At 38.0% G+C, this 25621-nt stretch overlaps 2 protein-coding genes across 2 annotated transcripts in view; one reads left to right on the plus strand and one right to left on the minus strand.

The window, feature by feature from the left end:
• The first annotated feature begins 4321 nt into the window (after nt 1–4321).
• On the plus strand, nt 4322–8719 carry LOC117296118 (peptidyl-prolyl cis-trans isomerase B-like). Its single transcript, XM_033778989.1, has 4 exons — nt 4322–4570; nt 5848–5941; nt 6693–6877; nt 8556–8719. Exons 1-4 carry the CDS (start codon nt 4322–4324, stop codon nt 8697–8699), a joined length of 672 nt encoding a protein of 223 aa, XP_033634880.1. The 3' UTR covers nt 8700–8719.
• Nucleotides 8720–10491: 1772 nt separating this feature from the next.
• LOC117296119 (gamma-aminobutyric acid type B receptor subunit 2-like) overlaps nt 10492–25621 on the minus strand; it is a 28911-nt gene continuing 13781 nt past the window's right edge. The window contains exons 3-17 of the mRNA XM_033778991.1: nt 23418–23555; nt 20487–20657; nt 20196–20297; nt 19664–19729; nt 19117–19305; nt 18036–18266; nt 17682–17745; nt 16659–16748; nt 15187–15343; nt 14857–14989; nt 14214–14321; nt 13353–13478; nt 12721–12866; nt 11928–12120; nt 10492–10664 (exon numbers count right to left, since the gene is read on the minus strand). Coding sequence (XP_033634882.1) covers nt 10512–10664; nt 11928–12120; nt 12721–12866; nt 13353–13478; nt 14214–14321; nt 14857–14989; nt 15187–15343; nt 16659–16748; nt 17682–17745; nt 18036–18266; nt 19117–19305; nt 19664–19729; nt 20196–20297; nt 20487–20657; nt 23418–23555 — 2067 coding nt within the window. The 3' untranslated portion in view covers nt 10492–10511. The remainder of the gene's footprint in view (nt 10665–11927; nt 12121–12720; nt 12867–13352; nt 13479–14213; nt 14322–14856; nt 14990–15186; nt 15344–16658; nt 16749–17681; nt 17746–18035; nt 18267–19116; nt 19306–19663; nt 19730–20195; nt 20298–20486; nt 20658–23417; nt 23556–25621) is intronic.

Genomic DNA, 25621 nt, shown 5'->3' on the forward strand with positions numbered 1-25621 from the left:
CGAGAATGTATACCCAAGTGATTTATTTTGTATGTCAAGTTTTGTTTATGAACGCACCACACTGGCTTGTACATTCGAGAACCTATTTTAAAACATGTAGTTGACTGCAGTTAGAACCCTTGTCGAGGGACCCGTTTGGTCGCAGCGCCCTCTTGGTGCGTTGTCAGCGCATGCTGGCAAGCTTTTTTCATGGGGTAAAAAATGTTTTTGTTTTGTTGCAGTTTTCAAACCTAAAACCAATCTAAGAGAGTTGTTTACATTTCCAAGTCAATTTAAGCTTATTTGCTTGCTTAATTAATTAAAAGTGCGGTGTGACATTGGCCCACATTAATAGAGCTGATTAAACACATAATTAAGCAAAACAAAATGATGCATCACAGAATAACGTAAACAACCGAACTACCATCTCACATATAATTGTTCATTTTTACTCAGCAGAAAATTGTATGTTTTGCAGATCTGACAAAGAGTGTTTCTTAATACTGACATTATTAAGCTGTTGATCGGCACGATAAATCACGCCAACAACAATAACAGACTTACAGAGTGTGCTAATAGATATTAAAGACCCATTTTAATGAAAATTGTTACAAGTGATCTTTGCTGAAATTCATTTTAATATTTTCAATCAATAAGGACATCAAGTTCACATGAGATTAAACAAATTGTTATTGTACAAAACTGTCATTTTGAATTCCCCGGTGCTTCTCAGAAAGATTTGCAAATCTCTGTTACGTCATCAAATTTTACGCCAAGTGGGAGCTCCGCGTTTTGTATAACTGCTTTTGTATCTCTGTTACGTCATCAAATGTTACGCCAAGTGGGAGCTCCGCGTTTTGTATAACTGCTTTTGTTATAGCATGGAGTAAAGCAATTACATCCCACAATAACGAAGTTCAATATTAACGATAAATAAATACAACATAGCATTCCCGTTTAAACAATGACGCCCAATCAGCTGTTTTAAGTTTAAGCAATTCTTGTTCAAGACAACTCAAAATTTGAGTAAATTTCCTTCTGATCTTACCACATTAGACGGTGAGGCATTCCTTGATGAACCATGTTATTGAACCGTTCACACTTGTATACCATGCTTGAGTGTCGACCAAAATGTTCACATAAGTGCACGCACTATTTCCACAGAAATACTCGGGACCCGAAAACCCTTCAAAGAATTCCAGACCTGAAATGTCATAGCAAATTGAACAATGGGAAGTGGGGGGGGGGGGGGGCTTTTAATGCCACATGTTGCTGCTGAACACTGAAATTCCATAGAATGTAATCGTCTTGCATAATGTCTCACCCTACATCTTGTTCAGCAGTTCAACCTTTGGATCATTGTAAAGCCGTCGATGAAGACCAAAGATTATAGAGCGCCGTAACATGCGGGAACTCGGGCTGAAATGTGAAATCCCACTGGACGCCATTTCGGCAAGTAACTCTTTTCATACAACAGTAGATCAGCGCAGACAATGACCATTCCTATCAATGGGAAACAAAACATGACCATTCCTATCAATGGGAAACAAAACATTCACTTGCTGAAATGGCGCCCATGCGTATTTCACGTTCCAAAACAATAGATAAAGCTTCAGTTCCGCATCTTGCACGTTGCGGCGCTCTATAATCTTTGATGAAGACTATACATTTTGACACAGAATACAGTGTTAAGCGATATGCCAGATGCAGGGTATACCACCCATACTTAAACACACTATTCTCATCCTGTATCGAAGTACCTTCTCCATAAAACCTTCTCAAGAAATCCTGAGATTCCAAGTGCCCAATTAAGACGAAATAGGGTTGGGCTTCACCAAGCCTCATTATTGAGCAACACATAAAAGCAATAAATATGTGCACATTTTTAATTTGATTCCCTATATAGTAAAACAAAGGACGTACTTGTAATGCACTCACCTCATGTGTTGCCTTTTCAAATTCCCGGGTACGGTGTCACCCTTGCTCTATGATGTCACAGCGATTCGTTGCAACTACTGTAGGTTTTTAACCCAAATACGACGGTTTCACCATTGCTCTTGCTTCTTCTATAGAAAAGTATCCTCACACATGAATACATTTTAGCTGTATAGACGATGATCATTTTTACTGTGGTGTACTTCCTTGCTGACCAATTATTATGAAGTTTGTTGCTGACGAAGAGGAATCACGCTTCTGATACCGCCATGATTGGTAATGCATAAGCCGGCCCCAACAGAGGGCACTATTTACGACGGGGAACTATCGCCTCAAAAACCAACAATAAATATTTGTGAACAGGACTGATCCGCGACGCTAACAAGTTCGACCATCAATCTTGAAAAATTTCCCTGCACCTTTCGCCAAATGTGACCTTTTTTTCAGGGCTCACAGTATTCAAAATTGTCAATAATCCGGGCCCGGGTACTTATTCAACAACTTATACAAAGGTTTGTTCTATACATTTCAAAAACAGTGGAGGCAGCAGTCTGAGTAAAATGCGTTAAGTTGGAGAAACTATGCTTTCAAATGCAAACAAGTTTCGGTTTACGTTTTGTAATAGGGATTTCATTTTACGAACTGAGTGTTTGTTATGTGACAGCATCACAAGCTGGTACAAGCCGAAGCCGTAGCCGTAGCTCTAGCCGTGGTTTGACAAAGGGCCCTATACCAAACCGCAACCGGTTGCTCTACCGAGTAACAAATTTAAACGTGTGTCAGAATGAACAAATTACTAGCGACGGCTAATTGATGAAAAATAAATATACTTTGAATATTGACAAAAGATTAAAGAAAATGCTCAATGGAGAACCAAGTGCAACATTATAGCGTGTTTGAACATCATCCACTTTGAAAACAATATTGATGGGACCATACTGCCTTCCCAAGTCCCCTTCTGGTTTTTGATTTGAACATTGTTACTGGATTAATCTTGTGATCGATAAAGATTGAGATATTGAATATCAACGAACAGCTGTTACCACAAGATGTGATTGGAGAGGACGTGAGTCACATTCCTGCCTGTTGAATGGGATGTCTTATTCATTGCCCAATATATAGTTCAACAAATGTAGAACAAGGTAAAGTAACACACGCCAGACTAACAAGTGTCCAATTTTTAAAGGAAAATATTCTGAGTTCGTTTTCTTTTTCCTTCCACCAATACGGAAATAAATTGAATTGAATTCGGGTTGAGCGGCATTGTTATTATCGTCAATTCAAGGAACAATTATAACACGTTTACGTGTTTATTTCATTGCTTGGACGGAGGTTCAAAAAAACATTTGAATATGCACGCCTGAACAAATTAAATGTTTACACGTATACTTAATGATCAATGGACGTCTTAAAGCTTAATTGCTAATTAGCACACTGACTGCTCATACTGCCACGCTGCCTTAAAACCCAAAGGTAACAGCTGACGACACTTTGGTTGGCCTGCCTGTAAAGATGTTCAAGCTATAAGAGTGGTAGTCCCCCAAACATTCTGCACTTGATTTATTGATAACCATCTTTTGCTGCGCACCTTTTGCTGTTATCATTGAGGACGTTTCAATCCGAGGATCGAGACGATATTACGGTGAGTTTGAATTATACTTCTTTGTTATTAATCTATTAGGCTTATCTACAACTTTGTGATTGATATGATATCACACAAACAACAAACTCAAACGTTGAGTATACATGTATTATCCACGGAATCGCATCTCTGTTTGTTACACGTTGTTATTGTTTTTGAGTTATATAAGGCAACAAGTTTTTGAAGAATGTTAGAAATGTTAAATTATTATTTCATTATTTTCTTCTTGCGTTGATTGTTTTGCTTTTTGCTTATTGTTTGAACTGTTTAGAATTATATTATCCAGTATTTCTGTTTCGTTTATCGGTAAAGATGCAAGTTTCATTGTGGTAAATGTAGGTTTAATGGTGATAAGTATGATCATGGAGGAACTAACAGTTTTCGAGATTAACTTTAAGGCTAATTCTACAGCATCGTATATATTATGTTAAAAGAATTTGTGGTGCGCCAGAGGGAAACGTGAAAAGCAACCTGAAAAACGCAACATTATTGAAACATAACTATACAGAGGACACAATTAAAAACGTTTAAGTTTTAATACATTTGCCAGATTTATATTATATAAACACTCTCCGACGGACTACATAATTATTAAGACAGACAATATAGGGTCCTGAATATGAACAATATACAACTTCAAGATTTGAAAAGAATTTATTCGATATGTTGCACTATTCATTGATCGGTTGTCGTCATTTTCCTGTACAGATAATGAAAGGCCACATACTCCAACTTGTTATCGGGTTATGTCTAGCCCTTCACTTAATGACCACTAACTTGGTAGACGCCGTTGGTCCGAAGACAACGATCGGTAAGAAGTCTAAGAAGATTAAGGATTGGGAGGATCCAGACCGGGACAATTCTAACGATCTCATGGTCACCAAGAAAGCATTCTTCCAGATCGAAATTGACGATGAACCTGTAGGCAAGGTTGTTATCTCACTATTCGGAGAGACTTGCCCAGTGACTGTACAGAACTTTGCTGCGCTGGTTAGAGGGACGTCAAAAAACAGGGTAGGTGTAGTAATTATGGTTGTTATCTCACTATTCGGAGAGACTTGCCCAGTGACTGTACAGAACTTTGCTGCGCTGGTAAGAGAGACGTCAAAAAACAGGGTAGGTGTAGTAATTATGATTGTTATCTCACTATTCGGAGAGACTTGCCCAGTGACTGTACAGAACTTTGCTGCGCTGGTTAGAGGGACGTCGAAAAACAGGGTAGTGCCCAGTGACTGTACAGAACTTTGCTGCGCTGGTTAGAGGGACGTCGAAAAACAGGGTAGGTGTAGTAATTATGGTTGTTATCTCACTATTCGGAGAGACTTGCCCAGTGACTGTACAGAACTTTGCTGCGCTGGTTAGAGGGACGTCGAAAAACAGGGTAGTGCCCAGTGACTGTACAGAACTTTGCTGCGCTGGTTAGAGGGACGTCGAAAAACAGGGTAGGTGTAGTAATTATGGTTGTTATCTCACTATTCGGAGAGACTTGCCCAGTGACTGTACAGAACTTTGCTGCGCTGGTTAGAGGGACGTCGAAAAACAGGGTAGTGCCCAGTGACTGTACAGAACTTTGCTGCGCTGGTTAGAGGGACGTCGAAAAACAGGGTAGGTGTAGTAATTATGGTTGTTATCTCACTATTCGGAGAGACTTGCCCAGTGACTGTACAGAACTTTGCTGCGCTGGTTAGAGGGACGTCGAAAAACAGGGTAGGTGTAGTAATTATGGTTGTTATCTCACTATTCGGAGAGACTTGCCCAGTGACTGTACAGAACTTTGCTGCGCTGGTTAGAGGGACGTCAAAAAACAGGGTAGGTGTAGTAGTATGGTTTTACCCATTTTCTTTATCAATTTAATTAAATTCACATTTATTTCCATACACTGAAAACATAGCATAACAATACAACAGATAAGTTAAAGCTTTCAGTCAAAGAAATTGAACAGTTTGGAAGCCCCATATGGCAGATGTGTTTGTCTGGTGGTAAGAGAAAAACGGGGGAGTGTTTATTGGCACAAAGAAGGGATTGTTTTGGGGATGATGTTACATTGCGAAGGGTATGTTTACAGAAACATTTCTCCGTGATAGAAGCAACAAAATGTATTAAGCGAAGAAAGAGACAATCCCAAACGTCCAATCTTTAAGAAAACTTGTGAACAGGACGTCGATAAATGTTCTAATGTTTGGTGAAGAAAGCTCGGTTTAAAGGTCAAACGCATTAAATTACCCATGTTATACTATACCAAGAAAAAACATCACATCATGACGTCATCATTAATTATTATCGTTATTCAGGAGAGGCTGAGTTACAATGATACAGTTGTTCATCGCATTGTGTCTGATTTCGTCATCCAGATGGGTGACGTCACAGAGGGAGACGGCACTGGCGGTGAGCTCCGTTTGTTGTTCCTTTTTATCAGTTCGTTGTAATCTTGTTATAAAGACGGTGTGGCGGTTTCAACTTTCCGCTGTGTTCAGTTTTCCGAATGACCAAATACGGTAGCATTACGTCATGCGATGCCTGCGCATAGCAAGCGAAAGTAGTCCATTTTTAGTGCCGTATTGAGTCATCCGTTACCCTCCGGTAGCTGTCATGGCGGCGTCCACGAGTCGAGTACAACTAGCGGCAAACGCGTGGATCGTATGAGTTTTTTTTTATGCAAGCAGAGTGTGACTTGCCTAAAGTTGTACCCATGAATACATGTAAAGATGGGGCAAGAGATTATGTGACTACACAGAAAAGAATCGTAATATAAACAATTTGGGGTCACCTGAGAGAACTACAGTACTCGCCAGGGTACTCGCGGCGGTATCTGACAGGTCACCCGGAAAACTGAACACCCTGGAAAGTTAAAACCGTTCGAACAACATGTTGATATGTCCGACTACGTCACCCGGAAAACTGAACACGGCGGATAACTGAAACCGCCACAACGGCGCTGATACTCAAATTAAAACCAACGTACATGACATTTTTAGAAGCTACTTCGATCACTTCACAAAGATTCAAAGACATTTTCAGGAATAAGTTTTTCATTTTATTTTTACTGTCAAGTGCTTATTTCTCCTATACAGTACAGTTACAGGTCTATTTCATTCAATTGAATAATAATGGTAAATATAATATATTTTATTTACAGGTATAAGTATCTACGGTAAGTATTTTGATGATGAGAACTTCTACCTCCGTCACGCTGGACCAGGATGGGTGGCGATGGCAAATTCAGGCCCAGATACCAACAATTCACAATTCTTCATTTTACTCACCAAGGCAGGCTGGCTGGATGGTCGTCATGTTGTGTTTGGTAAAGTTACTGAAGGAATGGTAAGTCCAAGTAAACGAACATTATATTAAAAGAAGCCTGGTTCGAGGAGTGAGTGAAGGGAGTGAATACCTTGGGTAATTACTCCAAACTTTCATGGCCGACAAAAACTACTTGGTCAGAAGTACTGCAGCAGTTAGTGAGTTGAACCATTCCCTTTAAAGCAATTTGGTTTTTAAAGAGAGTGACTCATTTTGTCACATCGCTCTCGCCGTATAGTTTGGGTGTACCGGGCTACGTTTTAATAAAGAGGTTATACAGTTGTTTAATTCACAGCCTTTATTTGGTTTTTGGTATGGTCGTGTTTAATTTATAGTATAGGTTTTCTCGGTCAATTTCGGAAAATGAGCAGCCAATTTAACCACCAGCCTATTCTATTTCGCACGAAATCGAATGCTTCTAAAAAAGGGTCATTCGATTTCATTTTAAGACTAGTCAAATCTACTTTTTACGTCATTCGATTTAACAAAACAATCATTCAATTTAACAATTCATCGAAGCTGCATTCAAATTCGCAGGAGTGTTCTTGAGGCGTGTGTTTAGTCATTCAATTTAATTTTGAGGCAGTCATTTCTGATATTTGTGCAGTCTTAAAAACGCTTGGTTAACTTGTTGTTTCCTTATACTAACGTTAGAGGCATGCGGTTAATTTGTTGGCACTTTTGGACATAATATGCCAAGATGTCTGGCACGCCAATAGATGGTTGGTGAATGTTTACCCCCCCCCAAAAAAAAACTGGAAAAACATTTAAGAAAAAAAAACAAAAAAACATTCAAACACATTCAAATGTCAGGTCTTGGTCAGTTAACCATTGAAGGTCTCCCGAAAAAATAAAGAAGAAAACAACCCTTATGGGGCCCAAGGTAAAGTCTATACTGGAAACATAAAATAAAGAAAAGGTTCGCTCGATTTAAAAGTGAAGGCACGAAACGGTTTGCCTTAAACAGTTTATCTGTTTATTCGTATTTCTTTAGTCGTACTTATTTGAATCCTCGGTGAGTGAAATTGATTGCCTCTTTACGAAATTGAAAATGATTAAATCAGCAAAATCTCTAGTCGAACCAGCTTTGCTAAATTGAATGATGATTGTGTGTCATGAAAAAGAATGGGCGTGCTAGGAACTTGAATGCCTCAAAACGAAATTGAATGACCGAATTCTGAATTTGAAACGCATTAAAAACCAGAGAGGCAAAATAGCTTTAATTCGAATGCATGAAAATTAAATTGGCTGCTCATTTGCCGAATTTGACCGAGAAAACCTATATTTGGTTTGCGGTGACACCATTCTGTATCTACTTGCCAGGTAGGGTTTGTTCTTAGAGAACTGTCTTGCTTTATTCTACTACCGCGGAGTAGATTGTTCGGGGTGTTCGGGAGACTTCTCAGTTCTGAAAAGAACTGTCCTGCTTTTTAACTATTACCCGGATGGATGGTATAGAAAGTAGGCTGCGACTACTACTTTAGGATCGTAATAAACTGTACCACCACGGAGTCAGTTCTTAAATTGGTCTCAACGTTTCGACTAGCTTGCTCTATAGTCATCGTCAGGAGACTGAAGAGGTAAGAGCACAAACTCTACCTTGCAACATGGTGTTACCGCAAACCAATTGATACCTCACCATGCAATGCCTCAAATCCTATATACGTGTTTAATTTCATTTACATTATTTTGTTCACAGGATATAGTGGAGAAGATATCCCAGATTGACACCGATGATGCCGACTTTCCATTGAAACCGGTTCGTGTTATTGACAGTGGTATCATACCAGTCAGGACACCCTTCATTCTTACAGACAGCGACGGAGACCAAACCAATATTTAGTTATTACAAGTTCGCTAAATGAAATAGTTACCAATCGTATCGAAGCCTATTCAATTGAGATTTTAAAAGCTCAATCTAAAGTGGTTAAAGATGCAGGTAATTTATTCGTGTTGATGTATATCCTCCCCAATAAGTTCATCAAATCTCATTCTCATTCTTATTTATCTATACAAAGTGCAAAAAGCTCAATATTGGATTCAAGTTCATTATCAAATTATAGCAAAGCATGTTTGTAATGTTTAAATAAAGTGAATAGAATTAAATTTAATGAGATATGCAGAGCGCCTTGTTAAAACTCTCTCTATGAATTATGGTGGTTCTGAAAAGAATCAGTGGTTTGTTTAGCCATTTGACGTTTCGGTTAGCATGCTCTGGTCGTCTTCAGGACAAATGAATTTAAATCATTAGACCACTGGTTCTTGTCGCAACCACCAAAAACTCATGGATACATTTGTTTATAGTACACGTTTGTTTATAAATACATGGTATCTCCGTAAAGCACACATTCCAATAGGTTGTACCCACACCGTGCGGAGTTTCAAATCCTACTTGTAGGTGCATAATTGGATTAATTAAAAGTCAATTAGTAGTATGCATTGAAGTGCAACAATTATTTAAACAACGATGAAAAATGAAAATGAATGTCAGAAGTCACAAAAGGTAAAACTTTATTGAATTTCATTATTTCATCTAAAATTGTAAAGACAATTCTTCTAAAAGGATAACAATGGTAGTTGACAGTTGATATTCCACTACAGTTGCTGAACTACGTTGAATTTGTCTTTTTTAACATTCACTTAGTTATTTATTACAATCAACAACACGGACATTTAACTTAATGGGCGAGTATAAAATACCGAATGTAGTCCTTAGATTAAAAGGCGTTTACACAATGTGACTACCATACGTCCACACAGTGTAATGTTTAGCATTGCAATAGTGAAAAAATATATTGTTATTTTCCCTTTTGTGCATCGAACGGGATTGCCCTTGTAGGGTCGTTTACACAAAAAGGAAAAAACAGCAGTTTCCCGCAAACCGGATTTCTAAAGTTGAGTTTGTGTGTGTATTTGTATGTGATTGGATGTTTCAAATTTTCGTGCAAGTAAAAAGTAAAAATTTTTAGAAATAATTTAAAGTCTATTAACATTAGTTTTACCTGATCGAGATAACCAAATTTGTGTAAAATGTGTCATTGTTTTTGTTACTTTGCATTAGTTTCTGTCCATTGTGTTATTTTACAGAACAAAACAAAAAACTATTTCCAAGGCACCGCTAAATTTCCTAGGCCACAACAACCGAAACGCATTCTTCCTTTTAAAACCATGTAGAGCTAAATTGCGCAGTATGTTTTCCAAATAAGTTGATAACGTCGTAGAACCCCCTAGATGCAAAATCGACACGTTATCCACCAAACCACATCCACGCATCATTAAAAAGCCCATCAATTTGGGGGCAAACCGTTGAAGTCAGCCAAAAAATCACTTTAAGTACAATTCCCATAGGCCTTAAACTTGACAGTGTTTTTTCAGATACTGAACTCGTCTATAATTGGACAATTATTAAGAAGCGACTGTCTTTACCAGAAAACAAATATATTGCACGTGTTTTTTTGAAATACATAATACACTTAATAATAGAACGAAGACGCAATCGCGTTCGTAAACTGTGATACTAGGTGTTTCAATTGACTTATTTCATGTTAGTAATAAATTAGTGATGTAATGAACAAATAAATTGGTGTTAGAGAAATTATTCATAGTGACTTACAGCATATCTTCCCTCTCGACGAAGGTCCAATGTGGATTTTCATCATTTCTGAGCTAATGACTCAATTTGACCACTTGTTGTGGCTACTGCCTCAACTGTAGCCCCTCCATTTCTAGGTCCTTTCGGTGCCGCAAAGGTAATCATGCCAGACACTGTGCCTCCTTCAGCATCAATCTTACGGTAAACAGCAAATACCTGTATTAATCAAAACAAACATAACTATTTATCTAGCGTAGTAAAAACCTAAAAGAATGTGAACTTTGCTTAATTAACTGCTTCATTCCAGAGGAGGGTGTGTTGTTTAACCGAGGCATCTGATTGGTTTATCTTCGTACTTTGGGCGGCTGTGAGGGCCCATCAGAAAGCGGCTAGCAGACAACTTTGCTTAAAGGGTATATGTACTTTTTCCTAACAAAAAACCCAATGTCCACAGATATACATTAAACTTAAGATAATACATTAAACACAGTTTGAAGATTATGATAGTAGAAAGCTTCCCTTGAAATTTTACTTACTAAGGTGCTGTAGTTTTTGAGAAATGAGTTAAAGTAATAATTTTCGTCTCAGTTCTAGCATGTAAAAACGTATTCACCAGTTATGCTATGGTTTTGGTGTAATATCATAACTGGTTAAGGGGATTTTACATGCTAAAATAATTTTGGTCTCATGAGACCAAAACTATTTTGTGACTTGTTTTACTCATTTCTCAAAAACTACACAACCTTAGTTAGTAAATTTGAAGGGAAGCTCTTCAAACCCTGTAAGTTTAATGTAAATTTGTGGACATTTTGAAAAAGTACCCGAATCCTTTAACACTATTTTCTTTATATTTACGTACTTAAAAGTAAATAACCACAAGAAAAACTGTCTAAAAATAATTTAAAGCAAAGTATTTACAAAAGGAGCGGGACGTGAACCTGTGACCTCTGGACCTCTTGAGGTCAAAATGAAGCTTTCTGATTGGCTCATCTTCCTGTGCCCCGCGCGTATATACACGTGCGCGTATGCCGTTTCAGATTACCCAACGATCCGATGCCTCAAGGCCCAACTTCTTTAAGCTAATTAATATCGATCACATTTCTTGTCATATAGCTCAATGTGTAGACCTAAGTCCTTTATCATACTACAGAGGACCCAATATTAACAGGTGCTGTCAATTTCAAACATTCCAAGGAGACACCCTTTTACGGAAGCCTTCTTACAGGGACAATGAACAAAATTACGATATCATGCGTATGATTTAAGTCATAATTATGACTAATATTCCAATATAAAGTAAGACAAAATTATTCTAAGACTTGTCCAAATTGGGTTATATGAGACTGGCCTATATAATTCCAAATTACGAGACACAGTTTTTATTTTTGAGACTAGTCATAATTATGACTTTAATCTTCTTTTGTTGTTTACTGCCCTATACAACTTGTTTATGTCTTCGCTTAAGTTAAAGAGACTAACCTTAGGAAGGAACAGCATACAAAGTGACACTGTAATGCAGAACAGCATAAAGCATGAAACTAGGCCATAAGTGACTCCAATTGAAGACACTGAGAGAAAAGATAACGGCACAGCAACGACACAGCAGATGACGGTGTTATAGATTGATAGACCTACGTAGTAACTATCGTTCAGACCGGGAACGTTGATGTTTCTGAGTAGAAATAAAATACAAAAAAAAATTAATTTCACCATCGGGAAATTCTGTCTGACATTTTGAAGTATTGTAAAGCAGGAGATTGGTAAAAATATCAGACCAGTAATTTAATTAAGGGATGGATTCAACATTGGGACAACCTCCCGTTTACAAATACGCCTATTGTGTACCGAGCACTAAAGAACTGGTCAGTAAGCGACCTTATATACAGCCAGGGCAACTGATTTAGTGCTTAACAGTTCGATGATTGAACTTCACATAGTTGTGGCTGGAGAGTTTTAATATTCGCTCCATTAGGAAGACTGAAGAATGGGATGCTCGATCCACAAGAAATTGTGTGTACAGGTTTTATGGGAGGATGTTACGTATACAGGGACAAACAAACGGGACAAAAGAAAAAAGTAAGAACATAAGAAGGGATGCAAAAATAGAAATGTGTGTTTGTTTGTCTGCTTTTGACCTCCAGTCAACGCTTTAGCTCTGTATTACCCCAGCCCCCCTCCCCAAAGATTTTGTTTAATTATACAAATAAAAGGGGGGTGAACTTAAAAAAAAAAAAAAAAAAATAGAATAAATAAATAAAATTAAACAAATTACCGTGTTGACCATGCAAGAAAAGCTCCAAACACGACGACAAACGCCTTGTAGATTAGCATCATCATGATCCATATGGTGTTATTTTCGGATGTGCAATTGACGTGAAGCAATTCACGCTTCTTATGGTTTTCTATATCGTCCTGCGTCTGAGATAAATATCACAATAAGAATGTGTCAAAGGTCAGGATGGTAAATATCACAATAAGAATGTTACAAAGGCCAGGATGGTAAATATCACAATAAGAATGTTTCAAAGGTCGGGATAGTAAATCAGTTTGGACAGATAACGTTGACAATATGAAGTGAGTTCCATCCATACTGTTTGTACCTCAGCGGTATTAATTTGTTTTTGCAAAAAAATATTTCTTTTTTAGGACAACAAAACGAATCAGAAATAGAAACCTTTCAACAAATACAAAGATACCAACTAAGGAGATCGTGCCTTTGCCGAGTGTTAGGGATGTGTCAAATGGTGTGACTATATAATCAGAGTTTCTTCTTGGTTTTCATCTGCTATTTTAGTGTTAATCGGTCAGTTACGCTAAATGTATGGATACAAATCCACACACATAATGTATCAAAGTTTGGCAGGCTCTTGCTGCAATGCTTTAGGGGTCTACGTTTGTACTTACCTGAGTTATAGGGTATGTTATTTTCTCGATTTGAATGGGATCAATGATCTGCCATGGGATGAGGATTGCGAAATCTACCAAAAGCAGCACAACAATAATACCAAAGAGATATCGGTCCTTGATCACCTAGAAATAAAAACAAGCCAAAACGATCCGTTTAGATTATACATTGATTCAATGCTGTAATTAGTCGCTCTGAGACGAGGATTGGGGTAGGGGGATGTGTGGGTTGGTGGCGTCTTAGGGGATGTGACTGTCACATATTGATGTCCACCACACCCAATCTACATTATGATTACAGATATTTATATAGTTTCATTTACTAAAAGAAAAAAAACATTATGAAAGTTCAGCTTGTCGAAAGAGTTTAATCTCACTGTACATTACCTCAGCACGCACTACCTTTAAAGACACTGGACACCTTTGGTAATTGTCAAAGACCAGTCTTCTCACTAAGTGTATCTCAACATATGTACAAAATAACACCCTGTGAAAATTTGAGCTCAATTGGTCGTCGAAGTTGCGAGAGAATAATGGAAGAAAAAACGCCCTTGTTGCACAAGTTGTGTGCTTTCAGACGCTTGATTTCGAGACCCCAAAATCAAATTCTGATGTCTCGAAATCAAATTCAAATATTTTAGTGAGAAATTAATTCTTTCTCAAAAACTCGTTACTTCAGAGAGAGCTGTTTCTCGCAAGGCTTTATACTATCAACAGCTCTCCATTACTCGTTACCAAGTAAGGTTTTATGATAATAATTTTTTGGAGTCATTACCAATAGTGTCCAGTGCCTTTCAAACAAAGCTTTCATGAAAGTATTTGAGGGTGAAACATGACCCGTGGAGGGTTGGAGAGATTTACCTTTCGTTTAGTCTTGTTGGCAATTACGATTGAATAAATCCGCCACATCTTTGTGAACATACCTCCAAAGGCTAGCGTAAAAGCTAGTGGGATCAACCAAGACCGAAGCTACAGATCACAATAGAGAAATAATACTGCATAAGTAAGAGCTCAGAATTGTCGAATGTCATTATTGATAGTTTTTAAACAAACTATGGAAGCTAGGTGAATGTAACATTATACTTCACTTCTAGTCAACTCAATTCAACTTAATTCAAAATCACAGTTTTGTCCACGACAAACAGAAAATACATGAGTAAGTCAACGGAGTGATTAACAAGATGTAGGAAGTGAAATAAGGTTGGTATACAATGTTTAAAGCCTAGGCTTGATTGCCATTGGATGGACTCAATCAAGAACAAAAGACCAGAACAAGAGATGGACTCAATAAAGAAAAAAGACCAGAACAAGAAAACACAGAGTTGGATCAAAACAAAACCTAAGCATTAAACAAACAGATAATAAAAATAGGCTCCGGTTAAGACTCTGTCAGCATTTGTGACATGGCTTGCTTACGGCATAGGCCTACGTCTTAATTTAAGGAAGGCTTACGGAACTTTAAGGAGGAGCTGAGGTCGAAATTGTGGTTCCGAAAAGGCCTTACCTGGCAAACTTTCTGCAGTGCTCCCTCTTCCGCCATTGAGTTGTCAATTCCAAGTAGCGCAGCACAAATGTAAGCAAACATGATTCCGCACGAAATGATGTTGTTCACTTTGGGGCTCGACATTTTGATTTGTCTGTTGAACGAAAAGTACAAACGAAAATCCTCATACATTGTTCATTAATTTTCACTTTTTCGACATCTTAGCACACACTGGGCAAACTCACCGGGTTTCTGTTCTGAACCAACACTATACTCAAAAACACACGGTGCTACCGCCAACCCCACCTATTCATATTCCCATCAAACAAAGTTTCAAATCCTACAACTCACCTATGTTCTCGCTTCCATGTATTAAAACAAAGAAAGAGTGTGGCAAGAATGATCCCAAGGACGGACAAGAAGGATACGACAATCACAAGAGGAAGGGGCGTGGCTTGAAGGGTGGTGATCGTTTCGGTGACGTCAGAGTCGAATGGTTTGGTTCCTCCTAAATGAATATTTCATAAAATAAAAGTAATCTAATTATAGTCTAGTTTAGGATCTAGTCGATAGTGTGGCATTTAATGAACCAGATCGGTGAACTATTATTAATATCAAGATAAAGAAAAAAGAATTATACAAGTTAGTTTGCGGACCCTTTTAGACACACAAAAGCAAAGTTGAAATACTATTCTGCTAACAAAGATCCATGCAAACCGACGACTGAATCTTACAAGATGAAAACATCGCTTGAGACATTGCGGTATCAACAAACGTGACTACATGACGTCACTGTCAATAATATGTTCTTGTTCTTGTTTTGTTACGTATTGGTCCATGAGTAATGAGTTCAACCGTGGAGGAAGCCTCTATGAGTGAACGGAGTTTGCTAATGGCCAAATCTCGACCGAAAGCTGCCCTTTAAATTCAATCAATTATATAGCAAGGTACCCTGAGAGATGACCTTGAGGGACTTCTAGTCGCTTACGGTTAATGCTTTCTTGCCTTTCATATTCTGTCCTTGTTGAGTACGATATGGTTTAATGCGAAGGGCACCAACGTGTATTGTTTGTGGTTCGTGATTACATCGAATAAAACAGAAGGCCAATATGTATGTCACGAAGTGACTTAGTTTGAGAAATTACTTTTTGTACAAAGTTAAGTTTGCGTTACAGAGTAACAAGATTTTGGGTTTTATGGCCAATGGGCCCGTAAAGTTCGTAGACTTCATTTTTATGAATGAGAGTTACGTAAGGTTGATAGAATCGTCTGTGATTGGCTGTAATTTATATGGGGCCAGTAGTGCTTCTGTTTCGATGATGCACCCCTTTTGGTAACAATACATTGAAGTCACGGGGTACACCAAACAAACACTACGGGTGGAGCCTCCGTGGTGACAACGTCTAAGCAGATTGTGTTGTATTATTGCTCTCGTGTATAAATAATAATTATTATGGTGTAAATAGGAAGATTTGTAAATAAATGTAAATAGTTTCATTCGTAAATGAATTTGTGGATATTGCGTGTGATTGACCCTCTCCTGTGTGTGTATCAAACAAAACTACCGAAGGTTATGTCTCGATTTTGCTAAATTCCAATTCCGGGATGTGACAATGTAAACTAAAAAACTAAATTGTGGATTTATAAATAATTGCATCTAAAGTGTTAGCTTTATACCAAATCAATCACTAACGTGGCTTTGTAAAAGGTAGATATATTGGATAAATCAGTTCTATCAGTGATTTGTTCGGGTGATGCTATTTCAGGGAACACAACAAACTAATGTACATTAAACCCCAATTAAATACACAGAGTTAACTTACCACTGTAATACCACAAACTATCAGTAGGTACAACCCATGTGATCATGTTTTGAATGTTGTCATAGCTACCAATGAGAACCTCTTCTCCATCTTTGGATTAAACGATATAGAGTCTTAATCTGGGTTGAAGAAACAAGCCCGGCCTTTCGCCAAGATTGAAGCTCATAAGTATTTGATATCGAATAATATAAACCACAACATGTAACAGTCTTGTTTGTTGCTGGACAGGTGAAGTAACATAGTTTCTCGAATGCAATGGGTGCTGCAATTTTGCCTATACATGTATATATCTGTTGTTAAATTTATCGATGGCAACTTATTACAGTTGTCCTTTCTCTATATCAGAAATTGAATTAAAAATAGTAATATTAAAATATACACATATTTACAATTTGACTTATTTATTATTAGGCCAAAATAATTACTGTATACTTCTGGTAATGCAACCACGGCATCATCATCAGTGAATTTATATACGATGTGACCTCTGACGTCACTCAACAACCATAACATGATTCGCGCGCATACCGCCAGGCAAAAACTTTGTGTTTTTGCAGCCAGCTAGAAAGTGAATGCAATCTTACCATGACTATGCGTCTTTTTGCCCGGCGAAACATGACGTATACAGTTTTTTTTTAACAGAGGGCGGTTTGAATGTATACATAGGTCACATCGTCTATAGCTCGTTATAGTCTAAAGGAAATATTCAAGCGTGCTTTCTATATTGAACCAGAAACATCGTAAGTTAACCCAAACTCAAATAAGTTATTTGGTTAATTGCTGGTGCTACAAATCGTTATACACACCGGACCCACAGCTTAATGTCCCACCCGAAGGACGGAACAATTACGGTAAAACATTTTGCTCAATCGGACATAAGTGCCACAACTGGGACTTGAACCCACACTCTGCTGACCAGAAACACCAGAGCTTGAGTCGGTTTCTTAACCGTTCGGTTATTCAGAATAAATAAAAACTGTATGAGACCATCAAACAAAATAACTTCTTACGTTATTAACTTACTGACATTTTGCTCTATGAGAAGATTCCCTAGCCGATAGCCGCCATCTGTGAACAATATTGGACCCTGTAAAGTTAATATATTAGCTGTTCAGTCAATTCTTACAATTTCAATTAACTATTTTCCTTCCGAAAAAAAGGGTCTTCAAACGTAAACATCAAACATGGCGGTCGGATCAGGTCGATCATTCTGAATAACACCGTGTACTTGCAGTGTTGAAGATATTGAACAGTATGTGTAAATAATGACTCAATTAAACAATATCGGACAGTGTGTAACAAAAGTGTCCTTAATTTTAAAATCAGAAATGTTCATGTCCCTATAATGTTAATAATGATATGATTAAAAGCCGTTACCGACATGCCGTCAAACTCCTGCCGTAGAATACTGTCTCCTACCAGCGTTGCGTACTCCCCATCACCGTACTTATACGAGTCTAAACCCATTGGTATCTCATTCTGAACATCATGCATTGCTAATGCTAAGGCCCAGATTCCATCATAACCCATAGCTGCGAAACCTGGGTCGCTTAAGGTAACATTCACAGCCAGTTCACCCTCCATCTTATGCCTGAACTCTGAAGGTGTCTACAAAATAATAATAAAGACAACAAGAGACAGGAGTGATTTTATAATATCAATGATGCTGTGAAAAAAAAGGAGTCATTATTGACAAAAAGCGGCCAGGTATCATGAGTACCCTTAGTTGTTTATAGGAAGACTGCAGAGAAGAGCATTATCGTTGTCAAGACGAGAAGTAACAAGTGCAAGAAAAACCTTCAGTGGCACTCTTGTCCAAGAACTTGCGAATCTTACCAATATTCCTGATGTGATATGATTGAAGTATCATAAATCAATCGAAAATAACCCCTAAGTTCCGAGCTTGAAGCGACGGAGCTATCCGAGCATCACCGATAGAAATATTAAGAAATGTATGGCACTCACCTTTGTTTACTGTTGACGTAACCCAAATAGTAGGAACTCTGTCTTATCAATATTCAACTTGAGGAAGTTTTATTGACAAAACGGGCCAGGTAAAATGTGTACCATTGTCCGTCAATAATCGCAGCACGTATTAATTTGAAAGCTTTATTTCTGAGCTTTTTTTTCGGAAATAGCAGGCACGTTTCGAACTTATTCGAATGTTCAAAACTGGTTTGTTTGCTAGGACTGTAAGAATAACCTTCTTTGAATAACAAAAGAAAAAAATAGTATTTTACTGCAAGAAAAAATAAAAAGAAGGCTTTTAAACGCAACTTTATGATACGGCGTTTGAGGTAAGAGTTGGTGGTCCTTTTGCTCATTGAGTATACATTGTGCCCATTCTGATAACAAGAGACCTTTTAAATGTTAGTTTTATCAAAGTCTGGAAGTCCTCTATTATTAGTTACTATTAAACAGAAACGTGTATAAGTTAACGGCTAGGTGCGTATCTTACCCGTCCGCATCTTCCAACATCTTCGCTGTTACCATACATCATGAAGGCGACCGTAAGATATCCTTCCGTAGCTTCTCTAAGCTGCTCAGCCGTGCAATCTAAACCTTCAACATCATCTTGCCAATTAGCCGAATAGTAACCTGGGATCATCCACACGTAGTTAGCTCCATACATGTCCAGTTTGTAAGCCTGTTTAAGAACAGTTTCACTATTCGATAATAATTAATTGTATGTTTTATCAAACGGATTTGTCAACCATTGGATGAATTTATCCCTTGCAACCCAAAACCTGCAAACGTCACTGGGAGAAATCGACATCCTACTTATAACCAACCGAGGCTGGTAAAGAAAGGGGCAAGAGACATTTTACCGAAATAGTATAAGCCTACCATTAATTCTTATTCACGATTCATATTCGTGTCTAATAACAATAAGCAATTAATGAGAATCTTTTATTATCACTTATAGATTATTACTTCCGATCTTATAATTACTAAAAAGGCAGTGAAGTGACTGATAAGTCATATGAAAAATACATTCTACTCACGCTGCAGAACACTTTCTTAGCTTCTTCTTCGTAAAAACTGGTAGCAATTATCCTTGCATCTTCAGCCTGAATTTGCAAAATAAATATTCCGATTAAGAATGGTACCGTTATTACTAATTTCATTCTCTTCGTCTGTCCATCAAACAAAATAATATATTCTAGTTGTGTTAGAAGTGGCAGCGAGTGAAATGTTGCTGTCCAACACCGATAATCTCCATTGCAAGCTTGCCTTCTTAAGTTTTCCTCCTATTTTGGTGCCACAATTAGATGCAACACGGACATAATAACAATACATTTCTTCCGATATTCACTTGAACTGATAATCATTATTTTTAGTTAAAGTCTACAAATTTCGGAAAGGCTTTCTTTTGAAATTGCTGAATATTCAAACCAATTTATAGACACCAAGATGCTGATTCTATAAGTCATACCTCTCAAGTATGATAAAGTATGGCTGCCATTTTGAAAATGAGAATCTTAAAATGTCGATACATCCGGCTTTTTGTTTCCTTTCTGATATCCTTAGTTGTACCTTGAGTCGTTTTAAAGCATCGAGTGGATCGGTCAGGAAACTCTCCGAGATGATTACAGTAAAATTACTCTCAGACTCCTCGTCTTTTAAACTGTTTATTCTCTGAGGAATAAACAGAAGAATGTGATTTAGTTCAAGACAAAGTATACATGTCTGATTGTCTCGAAGTCCCCCTAACGACAACGACAACGACTACGAAAACGACAACGACTACGAAAACGACAACGACTACGAAAACGACAACGACTACGACAACAACGACCCAACCCAAACCCTCTTAACCCCACTCACCCCTTTATGCGGCTCTGTTGCCGTATTCAATGTTGCAATCTTTGTCCATCCGAACTGTCTTACTATTCCAGCTTGAGCCGTTCCAAAGGCGGCAGAAGAGGTTAACATTCGGTAGACATGAGGGAATTTGACTCGGTCAGTCAAGACAGGGGTAGACGCTCCTGGTGATATCTGATAAAAAAAACATTTTCCCATTACATTCTTCCTTTGAAAGAGGGTCTCCAGAGTTGTTTGTGTTGCACAGTTTACTTCCAAACAGAAATTAATGCATAAATTAATAAAATTGAAACAACATTCACAAGTCTCCTCACGTTTAAGGCAGTGTCTACCTTTGGTAATATTGTCACCGAGTTTCATCGTTGAGCCTCTGAAAGGTTGAATTGCGATCCGATTTGGATCGAAGGTTTAACAGGTCGCCCTCGTTATGAACGACGAAACTTATTTGTTTTAGGGCAGACCTTTCATAAGGGTCTGTTTTCTTTCCAATTGACCTTGATCTCAACTCCGACCAAAAATGTCAAAAAAAATCGACTGAAACCTTGAGATGTCACAAGTGGCAAACAGGTCATTTCCTTTAATCGCACTTAAAGGGACACACCGGTTCGTTGGGCTATTTAGGCTACAAACTACACTAAAACATGATTCTAAAGGTCTTCCAGGAATGGAGAAGAATAGTTGCTAAAAGAAACCATCAAATTTTGCCGTTTTAACGCATTTTTCAAAAAACGAAGGTCACGTGGGTTACCACTTTTTTGGTTCGGATAACCCACGTGACCTTCGGAGATAGTTTTACTTCCAGCCGTATAAAAATAAATGAAAAATAAATTACTAAACCAAATTTTCAAATTTTTTGTTACAATTATTCATGAATATTTGACAAAAGAGACTATGTATACAGATTGCGGGTAAAAACTGTAAATAATTATGAAAAAAAGGGACGTAAGATTCTCATTCAGAGAGTCCGTGCTGCAACGGAAGCGTGTTTTACAGCGCCTCGGCATGGGAGCAATCGGAACGTAAGCCTTGGGGCATATCACGTACCGCACATGCCGTGTCTTGTGGAGGCTGGAGGTGTAATCCCGGGCGCTCTATGAACTCCCAGCTTGCTTGCGAGTCTCACCGTGAGCTTGGGAGGGGTTGGGAGCCAGACATCAAAGTACATGTTTGTCATCGTGGGTTTGTCAGTCGGTACACCTCGTGTCGATTCCGTTATTTCTTATGATCGCAACGTTCCAATGAAATGCTCTGTTTTGTTTCATGGCTCCTAATTTCTTTTTGTTAGGAGTTTTCAGGTAATTAAACAAGATTGATGATGTCAAAACGTTGGAATACCGCATTTTGTTACATTGACAGTGTTATTGTGTGAGTAGCTTAAACAATGTTTTATGAAGAAGAAAAAAAAGGAAAAAAAAAAAAAAAAAACGGAGCCCCCGATCGTAAAAAGAACAGGTGATTAAGAATTTTGTATAGGTTGAAACAAAAATAATGATAAAACAAAATTCCCTCAAAGCATAATTTTGTCAAAAAAACCCAATTATTTTTTAATTCTGTGAATGAAGTGTTATATTTGAGATTGTTGAGGTATTATTTGGTTACGTTCCAAGCTATGCAGCTATTCAGCTACGCTTACTTTCCTTCAAGTTACGCTACAATATCAACACGTACGTTTTCAACCCCGAGTCAAGCTACACTTACGTGCCATACACACAGCTACGTTTACGCTCCAAGACACCCAGCTACGCTTACCTTCCAAGATATGCTTAGGTTCCAAGATACGCTTACATTCCAATTTTTGCCTATGTTCCTTCAAGTTACGGTTTAATAACAAAAGGTACGTTATCAATCCTGAGTCAAGTTAAGTTTACGTTCCATACGCAGCTACGTTTACGTTCCAAAATACCCAGCTACGCTTACGTTCCAAGATATGCTAACGTTCCAAAACATATGGTTACGTTCAAAAAGATACGTTCCAAGCTACGCAGCTACTCAGCTACGCTTATACAATCCAAGATACTTTTAGGTTCCAGTTACGCTATAATCAAAAGGTATGCCTTCAATCCTGAGTGAAGCTAGGCTTACGTTTCAAGATTTGCAGCTACGCTTACGTTTTAAAATACATTCCCACAAGGACGCTTTTGAATACATCAAGATTCCCTTCCCCCCGAGATAAAAACATATTTCACTGTGAATAACAGGGCCCATTGTTCAGTTTCATCTGTTTAGCAGAAAATGTCTTTACTATTTAAAAATGTATTTGGGCACCAGCCACAAGTTTTCAAATTTAATTTAAATTTGGCTGGTAATTAGTTTCTGCTATGCAATACTATTAAGCAAATTGTTGTGCCACTATACAGGCATTATGAAATTGGGTCCTGGCACGTCGGGGGCACGTAACGCCACGATCGCATTCCAAACTGCATCATGGCTATGCGGTAGTAGGCCTAGTTTATTGAATGCTTTATTGACTTGTCACTGTCCCATCATATTCTGGGTTAATTTCTTTGTGTTCTTCGTGACGATCTTTGGATGTACGTCGGAGCACGAAGGTCTACCTCCATCGTCGAAGGATTTGCCTGCTCCGTATATTTATGCTGGTTGTTTATAATACATGGATAGACTAGATCCTTATGCTACGTCATAGTTAAACGTTGCAATAAACAAAGCACTAGTCTACTTTCCACATTTTGCGACAATGTCACGAAGATTTGACAGTTGCAACGGCTGGAAACACGTATACGCTGGCCTTTTACCGCTTTTTTTGTTTTGTTACCACGCTAATCACGTGACATTTTGGTGATTATTTTTACAGCAACCATCTAAAAAAACATTATTTATGATTATACACCCCTAAATTGCGTAAACGGTCAGCCGGTGTGTCCCTTCAATTTGTCCACTTTGCAGATAAAAAAGACTCCTTTGCATTTGATTTACCTGAGTGATGTTCCATTGTCCGATGACCTCAGCTAAGACCTCAGTGATAGATGAGAATAATGGACCAAATATTGCCACCTTCACTGGTGGGTTGTAGATGAACTCATAAAGCTTATTCAGGGTGATGGGCAGGTTGTGCTGAAAGACAATACACAAAGTAGGAAGTATGAGAAAAGAGGTCAAATAATTTGGCAGATACAACGTTTACGGACATTTTTATTTATTAATTTTATTCATTTCTTCTTTACCCTGGGGAGACCTCTCAGACAAACATTGTTTTCAATGCAACTACAGCAACTACAAACAAACATCACAACTTCAAAATTGTATTCATAAATACCTCATACATTTTCGCTATTCCTATTGGTGGAGAGCGCGTCACGTGGGTGTGTATAAACCTTTGTTGATCAGTAAAAAGTGTTGCTTGCACCTGTGCTTATAAGACAGTTTCTTCATTCCTATTGGTCGAGAGCAACGGCCGAAACAGTTGTGCCACATCGCGCGATACGCGCGACGCGCACAGCATTCCCTTATAAGGAGTTGTTAACCCGAGGGCTGCGGTGGGCCTTACCATTTCATAGCTGGAGGGGTGTTGTGTTGAAAGGAATCATTGAACAATTATAATTTTTGCATTTATTTTACTTTTTGACCAAAAGTGTTGATGTTTTTCGACCGAAAAGGTATTGATGAATGGGAATCAATGGGTCGTGAAGAGGTTTTCAACTAGTGGTTTAAACCCGCCGAGGCCTGGTTCTTGATAATTTACCTCGACTTCGTCTCGGTAAAATTATCAAGAGCCAGGCCTCGTTGGGTTTAAACTACTAGTTGAAACCCTCTGCACTACACATTGATTCCCTTATTAATAAAAAAATATGTGTTTATAAAAACAGTTTGATTAAATATTGTATTTAAACTTGAAATCTGATGTCGCATCCTAACCAGAAGTAAAACACAAACTGAAAAAGCTGTCATAAAAAGATGCATATAGATAATAAAAACAAAAATTATAAAATATGTATATCATTATCAAAAACAAACAGGCAACAACATAACAACCCATGCAGTCAGTAAACAAGAAACCAAAACGTACCAAAACGTACAAGCAAGCAATTGAATCGCTCCGCATACTTTTTAGTCATTACGGTGGAGTGAAGCAATTAAGTGTCTTGCTTAGGGACAAGCATGGGTTGCCATCCGAGAGCAGAGTTTGGGGTGGGTGTGAGGGCTGGCAGGTAGCTTGCAAATCAGACTTTAAGTAGTGATCTTTCTTCTATGGGTGATGGCCAATTAGGCCCTATACATTTCCTGGGTCCAATCCTTCTTCCATTACTCGTTTTTTTCTTTTTTCGTTTTACTTCTTCTTGCTTGCCTTATTATAGATTTTATTGTTAAAGTCACCTGGAAATAGAATTTTTGTTCTTTCAAACATAAGAGTATATGCTTACGAACAATAAAACAGTTTTTTTAGTAATTGTTTGCACGATTTATATGTTTAAAACATAATATAAAGTTGTTTGGGGGGCTGACTCCGCCTACCCCTTTTGTGACGTCAATCGAGGCAGACTTTGCCTGCAATGCGTATAGTAAACACACGTGCAAAGTACATGTATGTCCAAGTCGTGAGTTGGTACATTTCAAAAAGTGTTTTTCTGCATTCAGCAGCAATACACTTTTTTTTTAAACGTACAAACTCACGACTTGGTCCGTACATGTACTTTGCAATTGTGTTTACTCTACGCATTACAGGCAAAGTCTGCCTCGATTGACGTCACGAACAGCGCCCTCTCGGGTCGGGGTCTACTCTTAAATTTGTAAATAACATAAGAACTGATTTTTTAAAACCTTAGTTAACTGTTTATTCACATTCCACTCATCAAAACACATATATTAGTGACAAAAGCTTTATTCTGAAAAAAATACCACTTCCAGGTGACTTTAAGTTTGCCGACGTTTAGTATTAATTGAAAAGTTTAAAAATAGAAAAAAAGTCCGGCGTCTGCAATATTTTAAAATGAATGAAATCTGGTTTTTAATTAAATTTCAGTTTAAATATATGGTTCCCATGCCAACAGGCAATATAAATCCACGACTGAAGAATGGACGCAGAGGAATGGAAACAGACAAAGAGGAGAGAGACGCGTTTATTTCCCAAAACTGAATATGAAACTGAGACACAAAGGAGCACACTTTTTGTGTATTATTTC

The sequence above is a fragment of the Asterias rubens genome, chromosome 10 (genome assembly GCF_902459465.1).
Source record: "Asterias rubens chromosome 10, eAstRub1.3, whole genome shotgun sequence".
NCBI lineage: Eukaryota > Metazoa > Echinodermata > Asteroidea > Forcipulatida > Asteriidae > Asterias > Asterias rubens.

Excerpts from the sequence above, each read along its gene's own strand:
- LOC117296118 (XM_033778989.1), top strand. The coding sequence starts at position 4,322 with ATGACCACTAACTTGGTAGACGCCGTTGGTCCGAAGACAACGATCGGT. Across the intron at positions 4,571-5,847 it reads GAGGGACGTCAAAAAACAGG|GAGAGGCTGAGTTACAATGA; the intron begins GTAGGTGTAGTA and ends ATCGTTATTCAG. Across the intron at positions 5,942-6,692 it reads AGAGGGAGACGGCACTGGCG|GTATAAGTATCTACGGTAAG; the intron begins GTGAGCTCCGTT and ends TTTTATTTACAG.